General features: G+C 35.9%; 1 protein-coding gene across 1 annotated transcript; it reads right to left on the bottom strand.

Moving 5' to 3' along the window:
- Positions 1-4: 4 nt before the first annotated feature.
- Positions 5-18,065, bottom strand: tspan2a (tetraspanin 2a). Its single transcript, XM_084127714.1, has 8 exons — positions 17,805-18,065; positions 10,957-11,059; positions 5,437-5,534; positions 3,751-3,825; positions 3,573-3,656; positions 3,428-3,493; positions 1,710-1,793; positions 5-1,500 (listed from the first exon to the last, which is right to left on the bottom strand). Exons 1-8 carry the CDS (start codon positions 17,871-17,873, stop codon positions 1,435-1,437), a joined length of 645 nt encoding a protein of 214 aa, XP_083983840.1. The 5' UTR covers positions 17,874-18,065; the 3' UTR covers positions 5-1,434.
- Between the last annotated feature and the right edge of the window lie 4,085 nt (positions 18,066-22,150).

The raw sequence follows: 22,150 nt of genomic DNA, 5'->3' as shown, positions 1-22,150 counted from the left end.
GAGCTCTGTTTTAATATTGTTCAGGGTTTATTGACCTGTGACCATATTTTCTCATTTCAAAGCCATTTACATGCAACACAATGCTATAAAAGAGTTTAAAAAAAAAAAACTACTTGAAGTTGAGGAGCTACAAACTTAAATGTGTATATTACTGGAACTGCAAACACATAATGGGGCTTTGTCAGTTGTAAAGGCACATCGATCAATTAAACTATTGGGTCATATTCTTGAACAGAAGACAGAGAAGCAATGGCTGAAGAATTTAGATATGTTTTTGATTTGGCTGCTTTTGTACAATTTTACAGTAATTTTGCAAATTACATTTGTTGATCTCCCTAAAACCTGGTGTTTGAATTCTTCATATTCAAAATCAGCCAAGTGAGGACGGTAATGTGGATTACCCACTTAAACAAGTGACACACTTAAGTCAAAATGAATGAAAACATGTTTAAAGAGTGGAACATGGAGTCTTGAAGGTTGAGTTTCCTCTCAGCAGTAAGTTTACAAAAATTTATATTTGCTATTACTGCTGTAATATTTATTACATTACTATTAATCAACATTAAATTCCTACTGGCAAGATTTTTACAAAGTAACCAAATTAGGAATTTGCTTACTGCTTAACATTAACCAATAGCCTAGACAATAGCAGCAAACTCAAAAGGTTCCAGAGGAAGAGCAAGTTTACATTTTGATGAACAATTATGAAGCTAATTGTTTTTCTTTGTAATATCATGCACTCATGAATCTTTCACAATAGAACCAGGAACGTTACTAAATCAAATAGGTTTAATTTTGAGTTCATGCTGACTTTAAGTGTGACAATCTGTGTCAGAGGTCTTTAATCACACTATTCCACTCTTTGGCTTCATTCAGTATCTATATGATGTGGCAAAATTACAATAACCAAATATTAATAACCAGCAAAACACAAACATATGACCCATTATCTATTAGCACAGAAAACCTGGTCTACTTCACACAATAAATAACATGAAAATAAGTTGATCAATAAGAGGCATCAGAAAGCTTATTTACATCAGTAAGAAAATGGTCAGTTCACTGAAAGTCTGGACTGAAGAAGATACTCAAGATGTGAGAACTCTCTATTAAGCGAGAGCAAGTTTGAAAAAGAGATGTACACTATGTACCCCGTGTAATGATTCAGTGATAAATAAAGACAAAATAAATGTAAAGGTTAATTGGGTTACAATAGCAGTCCATGCAGTGGAGGTCATCTTCAAACAATGCAAGGAACAGAAAAGACAGAAACGATCAGAGACAGAATGCTGTTCACAAAACAGTACCACAAGACCCACACTGCCTCATGGGAGTTCCTCCACCCTGCTCCCAAGCCTGAATGTGATGGTCCGATGAGGTCAAAGAAGGTGCGCTTTGAAACAGTCCAACTGGGCGAGAGGGGAACTGAGGTGCCTAAATAACTTCTCTGCTGTTTCGAATGGCACAGCAAAGAACCATGCTGAAGATCATGCCAATTATCTGTTAAAACAGTGAGGGAATGTTCAGATGTTATACATGATAAATAAATATAGGCTACAGTGTTCCCAAAAAGCATTTGAACACTTAAGCCACACTTATAAAGCAAATCTCAATTTTTTCATCTCAAAATTAAGCGATAGCTCTTTATATAAAGTTGTATATATGAGTATGCCCAACTTTGAAAAAGAATGTTGGTTTCATATTCTTACCATTATTCCAGCAATGCCAAGCCCAACATATCCAATTATGAAGAGTTTTTCATTGAAGAAGTCTTCGATAGCTTTAACGCAATCCTTGAACGCATTTAAAAAGAACATTAGATGAGTTTGGCAAACTGATGTAGTGCGTTAATGTTAAAACAATATATAAGCCTACACATCTGTTCACTTCTGTTCACTTCTACAGATTTAGCTCTGGCTCTGACATCTGATTGGACGAGCACCAAAGCTGTTGTAAAATAGCAGAGATGTGCACACCATTTATAACTAATTATTATTCTGATTAATTAGTTAATTGAATATTAGAGTTTTATATCACATCTTTGTTGCCAAAAAGCTTTGTTGTGTCGTGCATAAAAACCCATAAACTATGTAAAAAAAAATCATTGCAACGCATAACCGTATTTATGTTGATTTAAAAAAAATAAAAAATAAAAAAAACTGGATGGAAATGCCAAGATTGCGTATTTCATCAGCGCGCTCTGAGACGCCAGTCATTCATGATGTAGGAAAAAAAGTCACAGTGGCTTCCCTGATAATATCTTACCAACCCAAGACTTTTGAACGGCAGTGTATATTCACACACACACACATGAGCTGCACCTGAATAGTAGTCATTTTTTATAGGCTAAAGCCATTGTAAACACTGTTAACACGCTGTTGCGGTATCTTCTTTCTAATGTGCTTTGCTTATTGGGATCAACTGACAGTATGAACTTCACAACTGAAGCACAATGTGACATCATGTTTCTCAGCCGATCAATGTGCTTTCGTGACAGCTATAAATAAAAAACTGGCGCCTTTGTGCCCCTGTGGGCTTATCGGATCAAGTGACTCATTGGACATCTTGCCGCTGTCTGCTTCATTTCTCTCTCTAAGCCCTTCTTACCTTCTCCCTCCACTGGTCTGCGCCCCTCCCTCCCTTTCTTTAGCCCGTACAGAGCAACATGGCTGCCACCTAAGGGTCTGTGTCAGAACTGCTCATCATTCGAGTATGAAAGGTAACGTCCTTCCTGTGAGTCTAAGGGCCAGATTTACTAACAGCCAGCACAAAGCCTATTTTGGCATTAAAAAACTACTGTCAGGATTTGTTAAAGACATGCTTGTCTGTCCTCATTAACACTCTCCCTGCCACTGATTCATTTTTCTAGCAATCCGTGTTTTCACTGTTATATGGTAGGGGGCGCCGTTACACATCTTCTGAAATAGTACAGCAACTCTGGATCCAAAAACAAGCGAAGATCTGTTAATAACTAGAAGGCATGGATAGTAAGTAAGCTAACGTAATTAAACATTCAACAGCATATAAATCAAAACTGCCTAATGTTACTAAATGAAATGTTGAGCCCAAATCGCAAATTTTGTTGAAAAATTTTGTTTGGATATATTGTTGTAAATTTTCTTTGGATATATTGACTCAGTGAATCAGAACACATCTGATAATTAATAAACATGTGGAGTGGATTTTTTTTTTTATCAAATAATGCAAAATAATAGAGCTTTGGCCTATACAGAAATAACGGATGGCAAATCGTCTCAAATCACCTGGCATTGAAACGTGTGTCAAAAAGTTATGTTTCTCTTCAACTAATTCAAGAGCTTCCTTCAGAATAGTGAACTGAATTCCAATCAGCAGATGAAGTGGCAGAGGTGAAATGATATTGAGCCATCTAACATAAGCAATAAAAGATCTGTGCATTTTAACTAACCGTGTTAGGACTGGCTTCAGTGCACAGATCAGGAGGGCGAGAAGATTCAGTCCCACAGCACTCCAGCTGTGAAATAAGAACAGACATTACATCCACACAGACACTATGGCCACAGATCATTTACTAAATCAAATGCTTGACTGACCACTCTGTGATAGATGGTGGCAATAGCAGTCCCGTTGTCATTTCCCAGAGTGGACTCATAGTAGTTTTGTACATCATTAATGATCTAGAAACACATGTGCGAGTATCAGCTCATTATTACATGACAGTTCATTTCATATTTATGCTCAATTAAATGATTGACACGGTGCATGCAATACCTTTTCCTTATTCAAAAAGCCAAAGACTCCGGCAGCGACCTCTGCCCCAAAGATCACCAGAAGGCAAGCAAAAAACTACAAAAGAGACTTCACTTTAGTTTTTCAATAATAATTGCAATTCAACAGTATCATATAACAGGATATCAAGAATGTTATTTTCAATTATGTAAACATTTTATTTTATTTTAACACTGTGCATGGGTCGAGCATAATGAGACCAGGAACATGTATTAAGGAAGTAAAAAAGCTCCATTTTGATTTAATGTTTAATTTAAAAAGTGCAAAAAAGGCAGAGTTGGCTGCAACTCATTACTATGTAATTAATTACTGTGATTTAATTACTTTTCCCTTGAAAAAGTAAAGTAAGGGATTACTCTTAATTTTTCTGTAATTTAATTACTGTTACTTATGATGTAATTGCATTAAATATTATATAGACAATACAACAATTCTATATAAAACAATAGTGGATTTAACATCAAAATGTTATGTCCAATTTTAAAATGTACGTTTTTAACGAACAGTAACCTTCCTTTAAATACTTTGGTAAATTTAAGAATAATTTATTCAATTTATTATTATATATTTGAAAGAATTATAAGAGCAGTTTCATGTTTATCATTGTATTGTTCAATGTGGGATTTGAATTGGAAAATAATTAGTAATAAGTAATGCAATACTTTTTAGAGAGAGTAATTAGTACAGTAATAGAGAAACAGTGTGTTTCAGGGTATTTCTTCATTTATTGTTGTGTAGTTTGTACTAGAGGTGTTCACAGGTCCACTATGATCTGAAAACCCGAGTCCAAACTTTGACAAGTGCCTCAGACACGGGTCGGGTGTGATATTAGTAGCTTCTGGTCTTGGGTACTTTTAAATATAAGTGCTTTTACAGATATAACCTGAGAATACCCAAATTCTTTCAAAATATGCCAACTTTTCATTATTCGTTTTGGCCGTTCAATAATATTTTATTATTTAAAACGAATGATTCTACTTTATTCCAGGCTTATATGTGTACACAACCAAACCCTCCTGGACCGTGTTCTGCAACACCCGAGGCATTCAAGGGAATGATTAATGTTAACATTCATATCAATTTATGTCGTTTGAGGTGCAACATAAAGCTTGTGAGCGGTTGGACTCGCTCGCCCCAGAAGAAAAATGATTTACTGTTGCCAGACACATTAATTACAGAAAACCATCTCTATGCAGTACTAAATCAAATGAACAAAAATGAAACCATAACTATATTTTGGTGTTTTTCCTCAAACAAAGCAACTTGTGAAAATCCACGGCAAACATTTTCACACATTTTTGACATACTCAAAGCAGATATTATATGGCAACATGGCTAAACAGCTAACGTAAACGTTTGTGAACTGCAAATAAAGTAGAAAGACGGGCATATTTTTAAATCTACACCTGCCGTGGTGTTTCTTATTTGTTGTATCTTATTTTGGTCTGTCATATCCGGTTGAAAAAGTCCCCACTCAACCACTATGCAGGGGATCGGGTTTGGAAAAAACTTCTCAGGTCTCAAGTCTAATTTTATCGGGTCAGGTTTTTCTTTTTTTCTTTTTTTCAAATTAATTGATGCACATCAGGTTTGGGTGAGAAGTGATTCGAGTCAATTCGGGTCAGGTACAGATCTTAGGACCCGAGAAGACCTCTAGTTCTTACCCACCGATCCCAGAAGACACTGTGACTCTCTCACGGCCCCAAAGCAACCAAAGAACCCCACCAACATCATGACACCTCCTGCTCCGATCAAGATGTACACCGCTGCGGGGAGAACAGAGTATAGTGTAATGTTGAAAGTTAGTTCTAGAAAATCCCAGTGTGCAGTTCATTTTATGACCAGATGATGGCAGAACATGAATAGGTAATAAAATCATTTATTAATTTCAACTGTAAAAGTGTTCATATGCTCTAATACAGATGGTAGTTAAATGAAAATAATGTGGACCCAGGTGTACTTTTAGATGACTGAGAGTGAAAGCAACTGATTCAAATTTTATGAAGGTTCTGTAGGCATTTCCTGACAGATGGTCATAATCAAAATCACCTTTATGTGTTAGGTAATTTCCCAGTCAATGTAAACCACAATCCCACACAAAAACAATTCTTGTGTTTTGCGTGTCTATGCATTGAAGTGAGAAGTTTGAGTTGCGCCTCCTCACGTATCTCCAACAACCAGTGTCAAAGGCCTCAGCTCAACAGAAACAGTCTTTGTGTGAACAACACATACAGAAACCACAAGCTCAACCGTTGCCCTGACGCCTCAATCGTATTTACTGGCATAGTTTTATTTTTCCCAAAACAGTTAAGCGCAAACCTTACCCTGCAGCCGTTTTCATTGGTTATCTCGATCACACACACACACACACACACACACACACACACACACACACACACATACATATATATATATATATATATATATATATATATATAGTATTATTATTATTATTTTTATATTTTTTATATATTATTATTTTTTAATTTTTTTTATTGCACACACACACACACACACATATATATATATATATATGTGTGTGTGTGTGTGCAATAAAAAAAATAAAATAATAATAAATAAATAAATAAATAAAATAATAATAATAAATAAAAAAATTATATATATATATATATATATGCAATCAAAATGGTCATATATTTCATGCATAAAATATATTATGCCATTTTTTCTAAATATAAAGTATAAACTGATAAACCACCTAAAACACCCTAGCAATGCACAACAGTTGCACATTGTGGCAGCAGGTTTTGCATGAGCAAACAGCACTCTAATTTTCTTTAGAAAATGTGAAACTGTAGTTAAAGACATAACATTTCAGATCTATTTTGGACATTCATGATTACGGGATCTTCATGATCTTGTTGTCTTTCTCCTCTTCTTGCCAATTATCTCACCATAGCAACAATTCAGCCACCCCAGACGCAGGGCGCTGACACGTCTGCTGTGCCACACTCACTTGAGACCGCCGTTGCTAGGATGGCACAGTCTCCCTCGCGAACAACTGCTTTCCCTTGCCACTTTAGACAAGCTAGAGCCATACTAATTAATGGAAAAAGATAAACTAGAGCAAAATCTGAGGGCCTGGTGAAGCTAAACGCAGCTAAATATGCTACAATCCCTGTTGTTTAACGCCAGACTATAAATTAAAAGCCAATTGTACACAGGTTTACATTTCAGATATGACTCCACTGACATTTCCATCCTCGAAGGAGTCAAGAAGGCCAAAAGGCTTGCCAGAAAGCACAGAGCTGAAGTTTTGCCGAGGTTTTATTAAGGCTAAAGGAAGACAAGCATCACAACCCACAATAATTGATCCCCAAGGGAGAAAATAATGTTGTTTTCCGAGGACAGAACAAAGGAGATTTGACACGAGTCCTCTGTGAGTTCAGCAAGCTAAAAACACCAAGCCTCCTCTACTCTTGACTTCCTAATTGCCAAATGGATGGAAAACAAGCTGACATTTAATATAAACAGCCCTCCTCCTTTCCTTATGCTATAAACACTGAACATCTCTAAATGGGCAGAGAGCTCTCTCTTCAACATGCCAGGACTCAGTCAATTCATTACTTGAGAGCCCGGAAAATGGGCAATTGTTGTTTACCAATGATGCAAGAACATCAACAGCAAGAAGACGAGCAAATGGAAAGTCTTGAGTTTTCTGCAAAGGTGTTTACCGAAAGATCACATGCTGGCAGTGTTGACTGGAATTATAAATGCATGATATAGCAACAGCTATGATGCAAAAAAAGAAAGGAAAAAAAAGCACCCATAGGAACTAACCATAGTGCATAGATAGATTGTTGATGTTGATGGGAATGTTGATTTCACTTACATATTATTAAAATAAAAATTACAAAATACATTTTAAAAAAAACATTTCACCAGTAACTCTTTACTTAGTTTTTAATAGTCCAGTCTTTGAAAATATGAAGAAAAAAAAAAGTCTGTTAGGATTATTTTAGTTTGCTCAAAAAGCTAAATCATCTGTTTACTGATGTATCACAAATCTATTTAAACTAGTGCTGTCAAACGATTAAAATATTTAATCGCGATTAATCGCACATTTTTATCTATTCTAAATGTCCCTTGATTTCTTTTTGTCCCATTATTTTTTTCTCATTAACATGGAAAAGTGGATCGGCTTGTTTTGTGCAAATGTTTTTTTTATTGAAAACAACATTGGCATATACTGTAGTGTTCAATTTAACACTAACATTCTCACTTGGAGCAAATAATCGCATCAGAGAAATCGCATCATCTGTGTGCTTGGCCATCAAGTGGTATTTCAGACTGGACGTGCTGCGATGATAGCTCAGTTCACAACGACAAAACACACAGATGATCACTTTGGTCTTGTCAATGGAACCATTTGGCAACTTTTTAAAAGTAAACTTTCCATTCAGAATCTTATTGGCATCCATTTCGGCGTCTCACGCTAGCCATCCACTCAAAAGGTAACGTTAGCCTACTACTCTTTGGCTGGCTCGCAAGCCCAAAGTGTGTGCGGCGTGCCTGTTGTTTTGTTTCCGGTCTAGCTAGATCCGGTGTGGTGTTGTAGTTTTTCTAACGTTACTAGTTGTTGCAACGGCATGTGAAAAAAACTACAAAGTTTGCTAGGCCAAAAAGAACGTTAATCTTGCGATAAAAAAATTAACGCCGTTAAAATGGGTTTACGTTAACGCCGTTAATAACGCGTTTAACTGACAGCACTAATTTAAACGTACTTAGATGCAATTGATTTTAAAACTTTTTCCCACCACTTCTGTGACTAAAATAAGTGTAATTTGCATCTGGTAAAATATCTGAAATATCTGAAAATATCTGCAAATATCTGAAATATCTTTAGCTAAGAAGTCTGTGTTAATAAATAAATAGAATATCTGAGCTGTGTTTCATACGGAAATACAATATCCTAGTGTTATATATATACTAGGAAACAGAGAATATATTATGTATTTTTGCAGAATTCTTCATCTTACTTCCTGTTTTTGTCTCCTGCATCTGCTGCATTAGCTTCATAGCACATAGTTGTTTGCCAAGTGATATTTTTCTGTTACTGGGTAGACACTGTTTGTTCCAAGCATAAACATATTGCCAGGAAATGCTTGTTATCTTATGGTCTAGATGAATCCACAGAGCATCTCTCACTTCTTCTTTTTTTATTATCGCTCTGTCACCGAGACATCATTGAAACGTTTATGCCTTAGGCTATACCTGGTTGATCAGCTTCAGTGTCTGGGTATCAGCATATGATGTCAAGACCCAGTTTTGCAATTTGTTTCATAACAAACATTGTGTTTAGCACTTGCAAAGTAGTTGTTTGTCCATTATGTAGCTACGGACAGCAGTTAGCAGTCCCATATAGATCGTCTCATTGCTGCCACCAGTGGAAAAAAAGCAGGAAGCCGGGTTATAAATGTGCAAATAAATGCCCTTAAACGCAGTTCTACAACTAGACACACCAATCAACACGCTAACCATTACAAATAAACCAATTACTGCACCACTCCTCTGCAAGACCAATGAGGTATATGTTGAGACCAGCTTTCCGACCAAACGCCTGCTCTGGGGACTAAACCGGAGCTAAAGGGGAAATTACGCTTTTATAATTAACCGACACCAGTTACACGCCTTCCCCTATGAGAAATCAGATTTGGCTATTAGCAAGAACTATCAGTGTCCCTGCTTATTCATCACAGCTAAAACCAATATCAGATTCGCCATTACAGAGGCCATTAGGGCTCCATGATGCAGATGGGAAATTTCAGCTTGAAATTGCCGTTGGAGCCTGGTGCTTTATTAATAGGCATTGGTGTTGTGCTTATTTATGAAACTGTGAGGTACATTATGGATTTCTTTATGACAGTTTCTGTACTTTGTGATTAATAAACAGATAACATACCATGGTAGAATTAATGCTGCCTTCACGACACATGCAATCAGAATTATGGTAAATATGAGTTTCCTAGTTAAAAATAGGACATGAACACCCTCTCATGTTATATTTACCACTGGGAATCTCCGAGATAATTTTCATATCGGAGTTCCCGAGTTGAGCGTGCCATAAACCATAAACATGACGGAGGGGAGAACGATTGCTGCTGTGACAGGAATGCTTTATTAGTTATTTCACAACAGCTACAACACCTTGTCTTATCATTAGAGTAGTGCATATTTACATATATGAATAATCATTTGAAGCGTATTGTATGTTTGTATACACAGCGAAAATAGCCTGTATTTGACCGAAATTCCAGAATCACCAGCAAGCTGATTATCTAGACAGTGCTGTGAATGTTTATATAGTTGTCAATGAATGGGACACTACATTTCATTTTGGCTTTCCAAAGATTTTCCCAATAAATAGGCAAGAATAAACCTAGTGTCCTCCATTATTCCTGTTCTTTCCAACAACGAAGCACTTAAATGCAATGAGCTAATAATCATGAAAGTGGGAAAGTGGGAAATAGGAAATTTCCGCTAGCACATGAAGGCAGCATAATAAATGCCACATTATCATTACAACACATACTATTTATCCCATGATGTAGTGCATAATGGCATATGTAGCATGTTCAACAACAAGAAGGGAAGCATTTAATGATTATTCACTGTCTGTCACAATATCTCTATAGCACAAAAAGGTTTTTTTTTTATCTGATTGGCTGGCTTTATCTAACAAAAGTCAGGGTGCAAAGGTTTATTTCAGTCTTTCTCGTGTACACAATATTTTTTTCTCTGTTTTCTTAGTTTTTAGAGGGACATAAATTTAGATTACAAAGTCTGTACAAATTTCGTAATTACTAAATTGACTAAAATAAAATAAAAATAAATTAAAGCTAAATTAACACTGGCCAACACTCCTGTGCAATTATTTTTCTTGCATGTTTTTTTCTTTATTTTGCTCTATCATTGTAGTATCAACTATTTCAGATAAACAAACTCCTAAAAGGTACAGAAAAAGAAAGGAAACTGTGGTTAGTCATTTTATAGTCACATGGCCACTTTTTAACAGTTTCTCCTATTCATATATTTACAGTGTAGTTTCCACTCCTAAAAACCCCCAAGTCTGCTTTCATGACACTATATTTTGCGTAAGGTTTATGAAACCTACAAAACTGTTATGTAAACATTTGCTGTGGGCTTCAAAAAAAATGTGCAACTCACCAATGAAGAAGTGTTCAGGGGCATCATTTTCGGCTAAGAGGTTGGCCGTGTCCGAGTCAAACCTCAACCATAATCCCACAGCCAACACCACTGAGCCCGACAGCTGGAAACAAGAGTGAAACAAATCAGGAACATGTGCGGAAAAAATTCACTTCACACTGTTTCTATGACCTTTGCTGGTCCTTCCTCCATGTCTTTGATTTCAAATTCTGCACTGGTCTATTTAGTTACAAACTGGGTTTGACTTTGAGAACAGGATACTTTGTATTTTTCCCATCACCGTAACTGGAAGGATAACCTTGACTAAAATAGAGCATTGATTGTAATTCTGTAAGATAAAGTGTATTATTGTGATACTGAAAACAACCTTTTGTCCATCTGTAAGGTCATCAGAGAAAGTTTGTTTGCCTTCTAGTTATCAAGTCAAAGGGAAACCTACTAGACATTTTAGATTTACAAATTTTAGTAGTGTTGTGGTCAAGACCACCTAAACTAAGTCGAGACCAAGACCAGACTAACATTCCTCAAATTCATCTGAAAGATTAACATTTACTGCCTGAGAAATGTCTTATTATTAATCAACTATTACAATTAGAATAATAAGAGACTATATAGAGCTGTTACTAATCAAATGAAATCACTAACAACAAAATGTATCTTTTCACAGCAGAGGTGGCACAGAAGTTCATCTGAATCGGTACAATTACAAATGCACAAATAATGTTGAGATTAATGTTATAAAAATAACATTTTGTTTATTGACCATTTGTATAAAATCAATATCACTTTGCAATTGTGATCATATTTGTGAAAACACCCCTCTTGCTCGTGATATTGCTTAACTATATCATATGTTATAATATAAATATCAAGATATCAAGTACTTTTCTGTAATCATATCTTGAATTTTGTGGGCATTTGTATTCATTTTGGTGACATTTTTGACACAATTCCTTGTATAATTTCAGACCCGCCACAACAGTAACAAAATAAATGAAATTAGAAATAAGTTACTGATTGCATTTGATGCAGGAAGTTTAGCATCCAATTCCATTATGATGTTAACAAATAAATCAGACAATGCAACGGCAATTACATCCCCGCTGTTGTGGACTTGAAATAAAATCCAGAATCCTCTTAGTCTGAGACCGAGAAAAATGCGGTCGAGACCGAGACAAGATCAAGACCTTCAAAAAATGGTCTTAAGACCGGTCTCGAGAACTAACACTAAATCTTTAGAAATTTACCCTTTCCAATGAGTCAACAGTTAATGTTTGCTCAGTTAAATCAGCCTCAATATGCAATTTTGAAATGGTGAAATATTAATAATAATTATGACAAAACTCAGTTGAAAGAAATTCAGTTGATATTAAAAAATATTTTCCTATTATTACCTTTATATTTCATCATTTTGATTGCTAATAACTGACTTTTTAAATTCATAATTTCGAGTTTTTATGACTTTTTGTCTTATGTGGCAGATACGGGCTTTCATTGAAATGACTGCATAATCTTTGTGGAACAGGTGATTATTGCAAAGGCGACATCATGAATGTTATCCGTGCGCAATTACATTTTTAAGTGTAAATTGAGAATCTAAATAGTTTTTAAGGCCACTGTCTACTTTGGTGCCCATCTCTATGATCAACAGGCAGGCTGTGCCAGTCTGACAGGCTTGTCCTGCTGGTATCCACCATCCCCCAGTGCCATCCCCTGCCCCCTCATACCCACCCTATGCAACACCAGGACATAAAACTGCACAGGACAACGACCCACTTCTTTTTTTGCCTGCCCTCTCAAAGACAAAGGCCTTGCTGTCCAGCGCAGTGAAACCACTCTACAGATAACCAATGACTGAAGCCACTGTGCCCTAAATTACATCTTACACTAACCATCTAAGCCAATCTAATGACCATTAGCGCAGTGACAAAATCACAGTGTGATGTGGCCTTTGAATGGTTCCTATGACATTTGTGTGGTTTTGAGCAACAAAGACTAAAGAACAAAGAGAGGCTTTAAAAGAACTTCATTTAAACCCTTCATTAAAATAAAGCTGAAATCAAAACTTACCTTTAATTTTTTCAACTAAAACTGATTTTAGTTCAGTTAATCGCATATATGCCACATTTCTAATTTTAGCTCAAGTACTAAAATTACTAAAGCTGAAATAAAACTAAATTAAAGCTAAATAGAAAAATAAAAAACTACAAATGCACATAACAAAATTACTAAAACTTAAACTACAATTCAAAATAAAAGCCAATTCAAAAATATTAATAAATGCCACAATAGTTGTGTATAACTATTAGTACTTATATAACACTGATCTAATTATACAATCTATTGGCTTATGCATAAGTTTAAGTATATATTTATTTAGTCGAAAATGAACATTTTCTCATCAATTACTTGCATCCATGTAATTCCAACCCTGTATAACAAAACTAGCAACACCAAGGTCATATGCATGATCAGATAAAATATAAAACTAAGTCGCAATGGATAAAAGCGTCTGAAAATGTAAATCATATTTCTTAAGCACAAAAAACAAAATTACAGAGTGTTTGAGACTGAGCTTCATTTTTACATTTAACAAAACAGGATGGTAATTTATACTAAAAGGATCAAAAAAAGCACCATAAAAGTATAAAAATACTGGTAAAGTATTGTCTACTAATAATCTTTCTTTAGATTTTAATATGAGGCCATGTAACTTGCAGCATAACAACTGGTCACGTGATACATAAAAACTAATGGCATTTATATCAGCGACATGATGCACCAATAATGGAAGGCACAGTTTTTTATTTGAGCATAAGCACAAATTAGGAGGTGAAGATTATGAGCCAATAACAGCTTTCACTCTGTTTCTCGCAAAAGCTATCGTCTGATTTCCGAAGACTCGGAATAACATGGGGTCAGAAAAACGTGGGTGTGTCTCATTTATGGGTGATCTATCCCTTTAAGTAGGAGTAGTATGCAAGGAAAACCAAAGATATCCTTCATTTAGACGGAGATGAATTTATGCACTTTTAGCACTAAGCTGGATTGAACTTTTATCAGGAATAATAAAACGAAGTGTAATAAGCAACTGAGACCATAAAATGGTCAAATATTAACCTTAGCCACCTCACGGAACATGCTATAAAATTATTATCTGGGACGTACTGTGCATGTACTCTGCTTTGCATGTGACAAAAACCTAATCAACAATGTAGCGTTATTAGGGGTGTAACGATACCCTAATTTCACGATTCGATACATATCACGATACTGAACTCACGATATGATATTATTGCGATACTCCAAGACATATAATAAAAGGTTAAGAAAAAATGTACTTTTGATTAAATGCTAAATTTTATATAACATTGTGGGTGTAAATGAATAGGCTTGGACAATGGTGACACCAGAATAAATATATTCATGATTCTGAACCTGAAAATACAGAATTATTTTAGACGAATATGCTTGCACTCTGTCACTGGCTAGATATATTTAAAATAATGTAGGCCACTTTTTACTGGTAACATAAGACTTATAACATAAGCATTATCAGGACTCACTAATATTCCCCCATTATTATACATTATCTTCAACATAATATATTGTAGTTTAATGTAGTACTGACTCTGAAAACTTCCATTTTTTCTCACAGGGTAACTTTTATTTTTGGTGAACTATCCACGATACATATTGTCACTATCCACGATACATATTGTTGCATTTTTGTATTGCGATATATTGTGACACGATATATTGTTACACTCCTAGGCGTTATCTTTGAAGAAATGACAACACCATTATTATCCAGAAAGTCGTTTCAGTCTCAATGCACCCTTCAGAATTCAATGCAGCCCAGTGAATAAAGGGGTGTTGAATGCAGCACAAGAGGGTTGTACACTTTCAATAACTTTCCTTAGTAACCCGATCTTTGAGAACTAGCTTTGAAGGTTTGCCCATTCAGCATGTGCAGCTTGCATCTTAAAAAAAGTTTGCACAGCCACAGAGAAATTTCAAAGCCCCTTATGATGGACTGCATGTTGTTTGCTTCTTACGTACAAGTGCAAGTATCAAGGATCAAAACGATCCTGTTAGTAAACTTGTCACATTCACATTCTATAATTTAGGGTACATATCGGCAAAAAAGTGTAAAAACAATATGCTTTCTTAATACAACTACAATTGGTTTATATTTATATATTTTATCAGTGTAACTCGTCAGCTAGTTGCCAATATCACCATTTTGATATTACAAATAAAAAGATGTTTTCCCTGGTAAGTTTGCAAACTCTGTTACCAGCAAACTGCATGCCACTACAACTACACTTATTAAGTGCTACACTTTAAGTGACTCAAATATTCAATGTTTCTTTGGTCTATTCTGCCATATGCACAGTGGTTATTTAAAGACATTTTGCAGATATTTCTGTAAAATTCTCAGCATGCTCAGTAAGGACAAGAATATTTTGTAATCAGAAATCTTCCTTAAAGATCATTTTGATAGTTTTAAGAGATGTCCTGCAAAACTCCAGTCCGTGTAGATGTAAACTCTACCCTGAAAGAATATCAGAAGCAGCATTCTAGTTATTTAACAGTAACATAGTTGACACAAGAAACATAGTTGACTGGACACATTGTTACAATGACACTCAAGTCATTTGCATGTGAAGATCTCTTATGTTTTCACTGGCAAATAAACAGTTAAGTTAATTTAGTCAAATTTAGTCAAAAGTCAAACATCCCTTAATCCTTCCTCATCCTGATTCACCCTCATGCACATCAACACTCAGTCTCCTCTGAGACAAATAGGGTTAAATTATGATTAAAAACTAATCCATGACAAATAATTCATTATCATCAGAGGACACGAGGACACAGTCACACAGTTGGACCATTACAACAATTTCATTCAAGAGTTGGCTCTACAGGGTAACTTATTTGACAGGTAACATAGTTGACAATGTTACCATTTTCACTCATAATTTCAAGGGCAGGCCTTGTCTGGCCAACCAAGCGTTATGTTTTATTACTTGATCAGGTTAACCTGAAATTTTAATATTTACTTGAATTAAAAATCATAAAAAATATTGCAAACCATAACAATGTACCCAACATAGTTGACGGGCAATTAGTATACTCCTTGACAAAAGATCATTGGAGATAAAATAAAAAATTAAGAGGATATTTAGCATAATGTCTTCAAAATATCTGCTGCCGAAAAAAAAAAAAAAAAGAAGAACCCATTTTTTTAGATTTTCATGGTTCGGTTAGTAACATATAGGCCTAGTTGACAGAATTTTAGCTTACAGTTAAATTAAACATTTTCTTATTTGAAAGAAAATGACATTTAAACTCAATGTATTTTTCTAAGGTTTTTAGATTTTAGAAATAAATGTAGTTCTCAAGACCCACTGACTTCAAAGAATGGTCAAAGCAAGAACTAATTTAACGGACATAAAGGCAATTTCAAGCAAACTAAAAAACAGGGTGCACAAAATATTTGTGTGAGATTATAGTTTGCGTTCTCTTAATGGATAAAATATGATATTTCAAAAGAAAATTGTTACAAAAAATATAATCATCATTAATGTACATCAAATGTACCCTAAATTATAGAATGACCCACATTCAGCTTTAGACATATATGCTTTCCACTTTAAAACACACTTATGGATCCACGCAGTACTTTCTAAGACTTGACCGAAGGAAATCACATCACAACCCCAAATGATCCTAAATAAATAAGACCAATTCTGTTTATCTGGCTATACATTAGTTTTGTTGAAAATGTCACAACAAACTGACAGCCTGTTAAACATTTGTCACTCTCAGCTGGTGGGGTGTACTAGAAAATGGCCAAATAAAACATTGAGACACTGTCCACAATGCAAGTGGATGGATAGAGAGTCAAAAAAACAATAAGAAATTTCTCCTATGGTATGGCATAGTTAGTTAACTGTTATATATACATACAGGCGAGACTTGGCCTATTCTCTAGAAGTGTGGTTTTTGTATATGTTGGTTTCAAACACCTAGTTAAAACTGTCCTAAAACTAGAATCATTTTGTAAAATATAAGTTCCAAATTAAAATGCAAAACAAGTAAAACCACAGACATTATTCAATCAAAAGTCAGCTAATGAAGGTTTTACTATTTGCATTTAACTTAAAAGCCAATAAATAGGCTACGTTAAGTATTTAATAAATATTACATTAAATTAATAAATACAGATATATTGTGGAAAATGGCTTTTTCAAAATAAGGTACTATTTTAAAATCAGTGTCAATAAACAATAAGTTCCCATTGAGACATGCTGACAGAAATCCACGCTAAGAATATTCATTGGAGAAAAAAGTGTGCAACTTGCCTCGTTCTTCCTTATAATAGACAATGGATACTATAAATATAAAAATATATAGCTTTCCTCTAAGACATAGGCACATTGTGGCTGTGTTTCAAAATCTACTGTCTATCTATAATGCACAAATGATGCTCAAAATGTCTGCACGTGCCTATGAGGCTCAAAAGTGTTGTCCAGATAGTCAGCTCGCTAGGTATTGAGACAGAGCCGACATCTGTCACCTGTTTGTAGTTTACAAAAACATCGAATCCTAAATGTGTTGCTGTTGTTGTTGCTAGAGCCCATAAAAACCTGCATCATGCGAAAATAAATAAATAAATTGTGCCGAGACAGAAAAATTATCCTACAGATGTTGAGCAACTCCTAGAAAACAAGGCGACAGCAAATGCACGCACACTTGTGTCAGTGCAATTCATTATAGATCAAAGCATGTATGTGTGACATCATCGTCACGCAGATATCATCAGCACTGTTCGCACTTACCCAGAATATGAAGTTGAAGACGAACAGCAGGTATTTGACACATTTCATGCCGCCCTGTACTTTGCTCATCCTGCCAGCCGTTTCGTTTCGCGCGCTCGCCGTTTCGACCAAAATGTTTGCGCAAATGTGCAGGCCTGTCTCGGAGATTTAGGTCAGTAATATTATTCAAGCAGAATCCACTCACGGACCGTCAACACCAGCGCTGCTCGCGTGTGCACAGTGTGAGAGCGCGCGCGCGCGGATCAGCACCGCCCATTGGTCCAGCAGGACACGGGGGCGAGGGCAATGCTTCTTTCCCGCGTTTTCCTGATAGATAGATAGATAGATAGATAGATAGATAGATAGATAGATAGATAGATGTGAAAGAACACACGCCACACACACATACACACACAAAATACAATGATTTTAAGTTTAGAATTGCTTTAGGCATTATGTTTGAAACTACAGTGTAATTTACAACGCCTTCATCATGTGGTCAGACATTCAGGGTATTCATTACTGAGTATCTTTCATAAGGTTTGTTTCACTACACAATGAATCTGTCACAATCTCTGTCATCTCCACGACCATTGTCTGCTGGTCTGAGGTCAAACTCGGGACACACTGATAATCATGAGATAATCTTTCTCACATTTTCATTAGAGACTGTCATATTTATCCAAACCCGTGGTAGTTTGAGTATTTATACATAGCAATGTAAAACAAATCAGGCTTTTTATATATATATATATATATATATATATATATATATATATATATATATATTATTTAGGCTACTCATATTTAGTTGTATTATCTTTAACCTTCCCTGTTTGGGTATAAACTTTAAAATGCTTTAAGACAATGATGCCAAAACACAAGTGGTGCCAACAAAGAAGAGATCAACAATGATGAGCTTGGGTTTATAAAACATTAGTAAGCTTGAGCTAACCCTATAGGCTTTGACCATTATCTGAGTTCATCATACAGCCAGCTAAATATCAATAAAGTCTTCACATACAGTACTTCTAGGACACAAACAGACATGAATTTAAAGAACAAGAAGACATATCTTTAAAATTCACCCAGTGTAGAATATTTTAATAAGGAGTTAAATCTACCTCCAAAGTGTACATGTGTACAAGTGTAAATGCACACTCGGACATACGCACACACAGACACATAAGATGCACAAAGGAAGGAAACACCATAAAAAGGACACATGAGGACTTATCTGCAACTATGCAGGATTGCATGCTGCAAACTAAGCATAAAAGTCACTAGACTGTTTCCCCCAGTTCCTCTGGAAAAACCCAAAGTGGCCTAAACAGGAACAATGTGTGGTTTAGGATATATACCTCAGAAAAAGAATGTTCAAGTGTGTTCATTTTTTGATGTTCATGTCTAGAGGGAGTGAATTCTCTCTAGATCCTTATTTTTACCTGCTGCTATTTCATAACCTGAGAAGCTCAAGACGAGAACAGGTTTTTTTTTTTAATCAGATTGCTTGTGTGAACTGGTATAACAAACTAGCCAGTGTAGTAAACCTGACCTGACAGCAAAAGACCACCTAACTAGGGGTTAATCAGGCACTGAGGTAAATACCAGATCTCACCACACCAGACATAGTGGTAATGTTATATATAGCATTGAGTTATGGTCTGAGGACAAATGGTTTTATGGATAATAATGAGTGATAATTATAAAACCATGATTTAATAAAGTAATATGAAAAGTAATAAAATATATATATATTGATTTCAAAGTGGAAATGCTGCTATTTAAAAAATTCATAATAATCTCAGGAACATGATTTCCCATGAATCAAGCACAACCTTATAGAGCTGCAATACAATCATGACATGGGGTATATGAGCAATAAATAACATTACATTAACACCAATTTCATAGAGATACAATTTGTTCTGTAAGAGCAGTGCTCCCTCTTGTGATAAAAAATGTAGGCTGTGGTTCAAACTTGTTCAGTAGCCTACTGTACAAACATGTACATTCAGTACAGTACTGATTTGGTTGAGGGTTAGTTGCATGTAATTATGCATAATTTACTGTTATTTCTATGGTAAGTACATGTAACATATGTAACAAGGACACTGTAAAATAAAGTGTTATTAAACTTCGTTCTCACTCATATTACAGAGGAAAATGCAAACAGTCATCATCCGGGAAAGCGTAAATGAGCGAATGAACCACTAGGGGGCGACAGTTGTTTGTTTTTTGAATCGCTCCATCCAGCGCTGTTTACTGTTGTACACCTTATCACTTTACATAGCCTACCATAATACACAGTCATATCTCGATTAAGACTTTTAGACTTTTATGTGAATGTAATTAGGGAATCTTTAACCTTTCTAAAGACAATAAATCCTACGTTGTAGTAGGGGTGGCCGTAGCCTTGTTTGAAATCTCCACGGTGTGTCAGTAGCCTACCATCCACACTTCATTAATCTCATTAATATTCTTTGTGAATTAAACAAAAGAGCTTCTCTTGGATTTGTCACAGCAGACTCTCCATAGGGAGCTGTCCTACAAACAATCAGAGACAGGCATGTTTGTTCCATTTACATGAGCGTGAGGAAAATTCTCTCTCATTCTTCATCCGAGTGCACAGAACTGTTTGAAATAGCCGATGACCACAAAACATCACCTAACGAGAGCAAATGAGTGTGTGAACGTGATTTTGTTTGAAACGACGACCCCTTTTGACCTGCACTATATCGCTAAACAAACACGTGCTGATGAAGGACTCGCTTGTGGGTGATGTGATATATAAACCTAACAATCCTGTTGAATATTCCACCCGAACTTTGACGCCTGACCTCGCAGACTTAAGCCTGTGGCTTTCAGGCTTCCAGACATGACCTCATCATTTGGCCATGCACCTGACCTTTGACATGTGGTCTCCCCCTGTTTACACAATCAAACCTGAGGTGGGTATTGCAGGCCGCGGCCCATCTGTTTTTTAGACTTCCTCATGCTGCCTAAACAAATGTATTCAGAGTCTGATTGGAGTGACACACCTGTTTGTGGTTGTTAGAATTGCTTTTTAACGATTTTCACTCTCAAGGCCAGTTGCATCATGTGGAAGCCTCTGGAAGGATAACGTCTAATGCATTCCAGCATAGGTCCGTTTCCATGTGTAAGAAGCACATCTGTTGAGACGTGAGGTCGACCCCACCAACACATTCAATAAACTCTCCAGCTTACTCAAAGCTTCTGACAAAATTTGCCCAAACCATTTAGTTTTTCTGCCACATGGTTGAAGGTCATGTCTGAGTCACAGGGGGGTTTTTTTTACACCAAAACCAGAAAAAAAAAACTCAACTCCTGAAAGCTTAAACTGAGGTCGTTACGGAAAGTTCAATGGGTTTTTTGGGCTTCAAGCACACTGGAAAATATTTAAAGGAATATGCTAGATTAAATGCAATTTAGGCTCTGTCAGCAGCTTGGCATGCGCTCGATGACCACAGAAAATAATCTGGACATTCCTTAATGTTCAAAAAATAATATCAAATATTTATAGTAAAGCAATTACAATTGAAGTCTAGTGGGCCAACATTTAAAAGCAAAAAGATGAAGGTAAATTATGTTATAGTTACCCTGGTAATCCAGAGTTCTCACAAGAGCACAAGTTGAATTTGCTCAATGAGTTACTCTGGTGTCGAGTAATGATGCTCATTAAATATGCCCCTCGATCAGAGCTGCACCAATCACATCGGGTTATCTGATATAGGCGGGCCAGAGGCGAGCTAAACAGATGACGACAGCGCTGTGACGTCGAAGTCATTAGTAAACATTGCAAGATGGCTATGGATGAACACCAGTTGTTTGAAACGGCTTTGGCCGCTACAATGAACGAGTTAGACTTGGCTTTTTATCTAAAACAGGAACAGAAGACGCCGCTCGATTCGTTCCTTTGCAAGAAGGACGTTTTTGCTGTTTTGCCGACCGGATATGGTATAATCTACCAGTTAGCTCTGCTGGTAGCTGGGGTTTATTGTTGTGATTGGTCGTAGTGTTATCCAATTGCGTGCAGTGAGATTTTCAAATGCATGCTTGGTGCCGCCCCTCGAGCTGGCCGATTTTCATTAGTCGACGCCAGACCATTAATCTTTCAGATTTAGGTCTGGATTTCCAGGCTATGTTATAGTAACTTGCATGAAGTAAATTTATGAGGTTTTGAGGTGGAACTAATTTTCTAGTTAGATAAAGTTCTGGTTATACACTACCACCAACATAATCACTGGTTTCCTTCTATGTCCATTACTGGTATTCTTGCACAAATACCAAATGCAGGTTTAACTGGGTTTAACTTTGGTAACACTTAATTTTAAGGTGACGTAGTA

This window comes from Abramis brama (genome assembly GCF_963993115.1).
Source record: "Abramis brama genome assembly, chromosome: 11".
Classification (NCBI taxonomy): Eukaryota; Metazoa; Chordata; class Actinopteri; order Cypriniformes; family Leuciscidae; genus Abramis; species Abramis brama.
The sequence above is the reverse complement of the archived record's forward strand: the minus strand, read 5'-3'. Positions and strand labels throughout refer to the sequence as shown.

Excerpts from the sequence above, each read along its gene's own strand:
- tspan2a (XM_084127714.1), bottom strand. The coding sequence starts at position 17,873 with ATGAGCAAAGTACAGGGCGGCATGAAATGTGTCAAATACCTGCTGTTC. Across the intron at positions 3,826-5,436 it reads CACAGTGTCTTCTGGGATCG|TTTTTTGCTTGCCTTCTGGT; the intron begins GTGGGTAAGAAC and ends TCTCTTTTGTAG. Across the intron at positions 3,494-3,572 it reads CCACCATCTATCACAGAGTG|CTGGAGTGCTGTGGGACTGA; the intron begins GTCAGTCAAGCA and ends CTTATTTCACAG.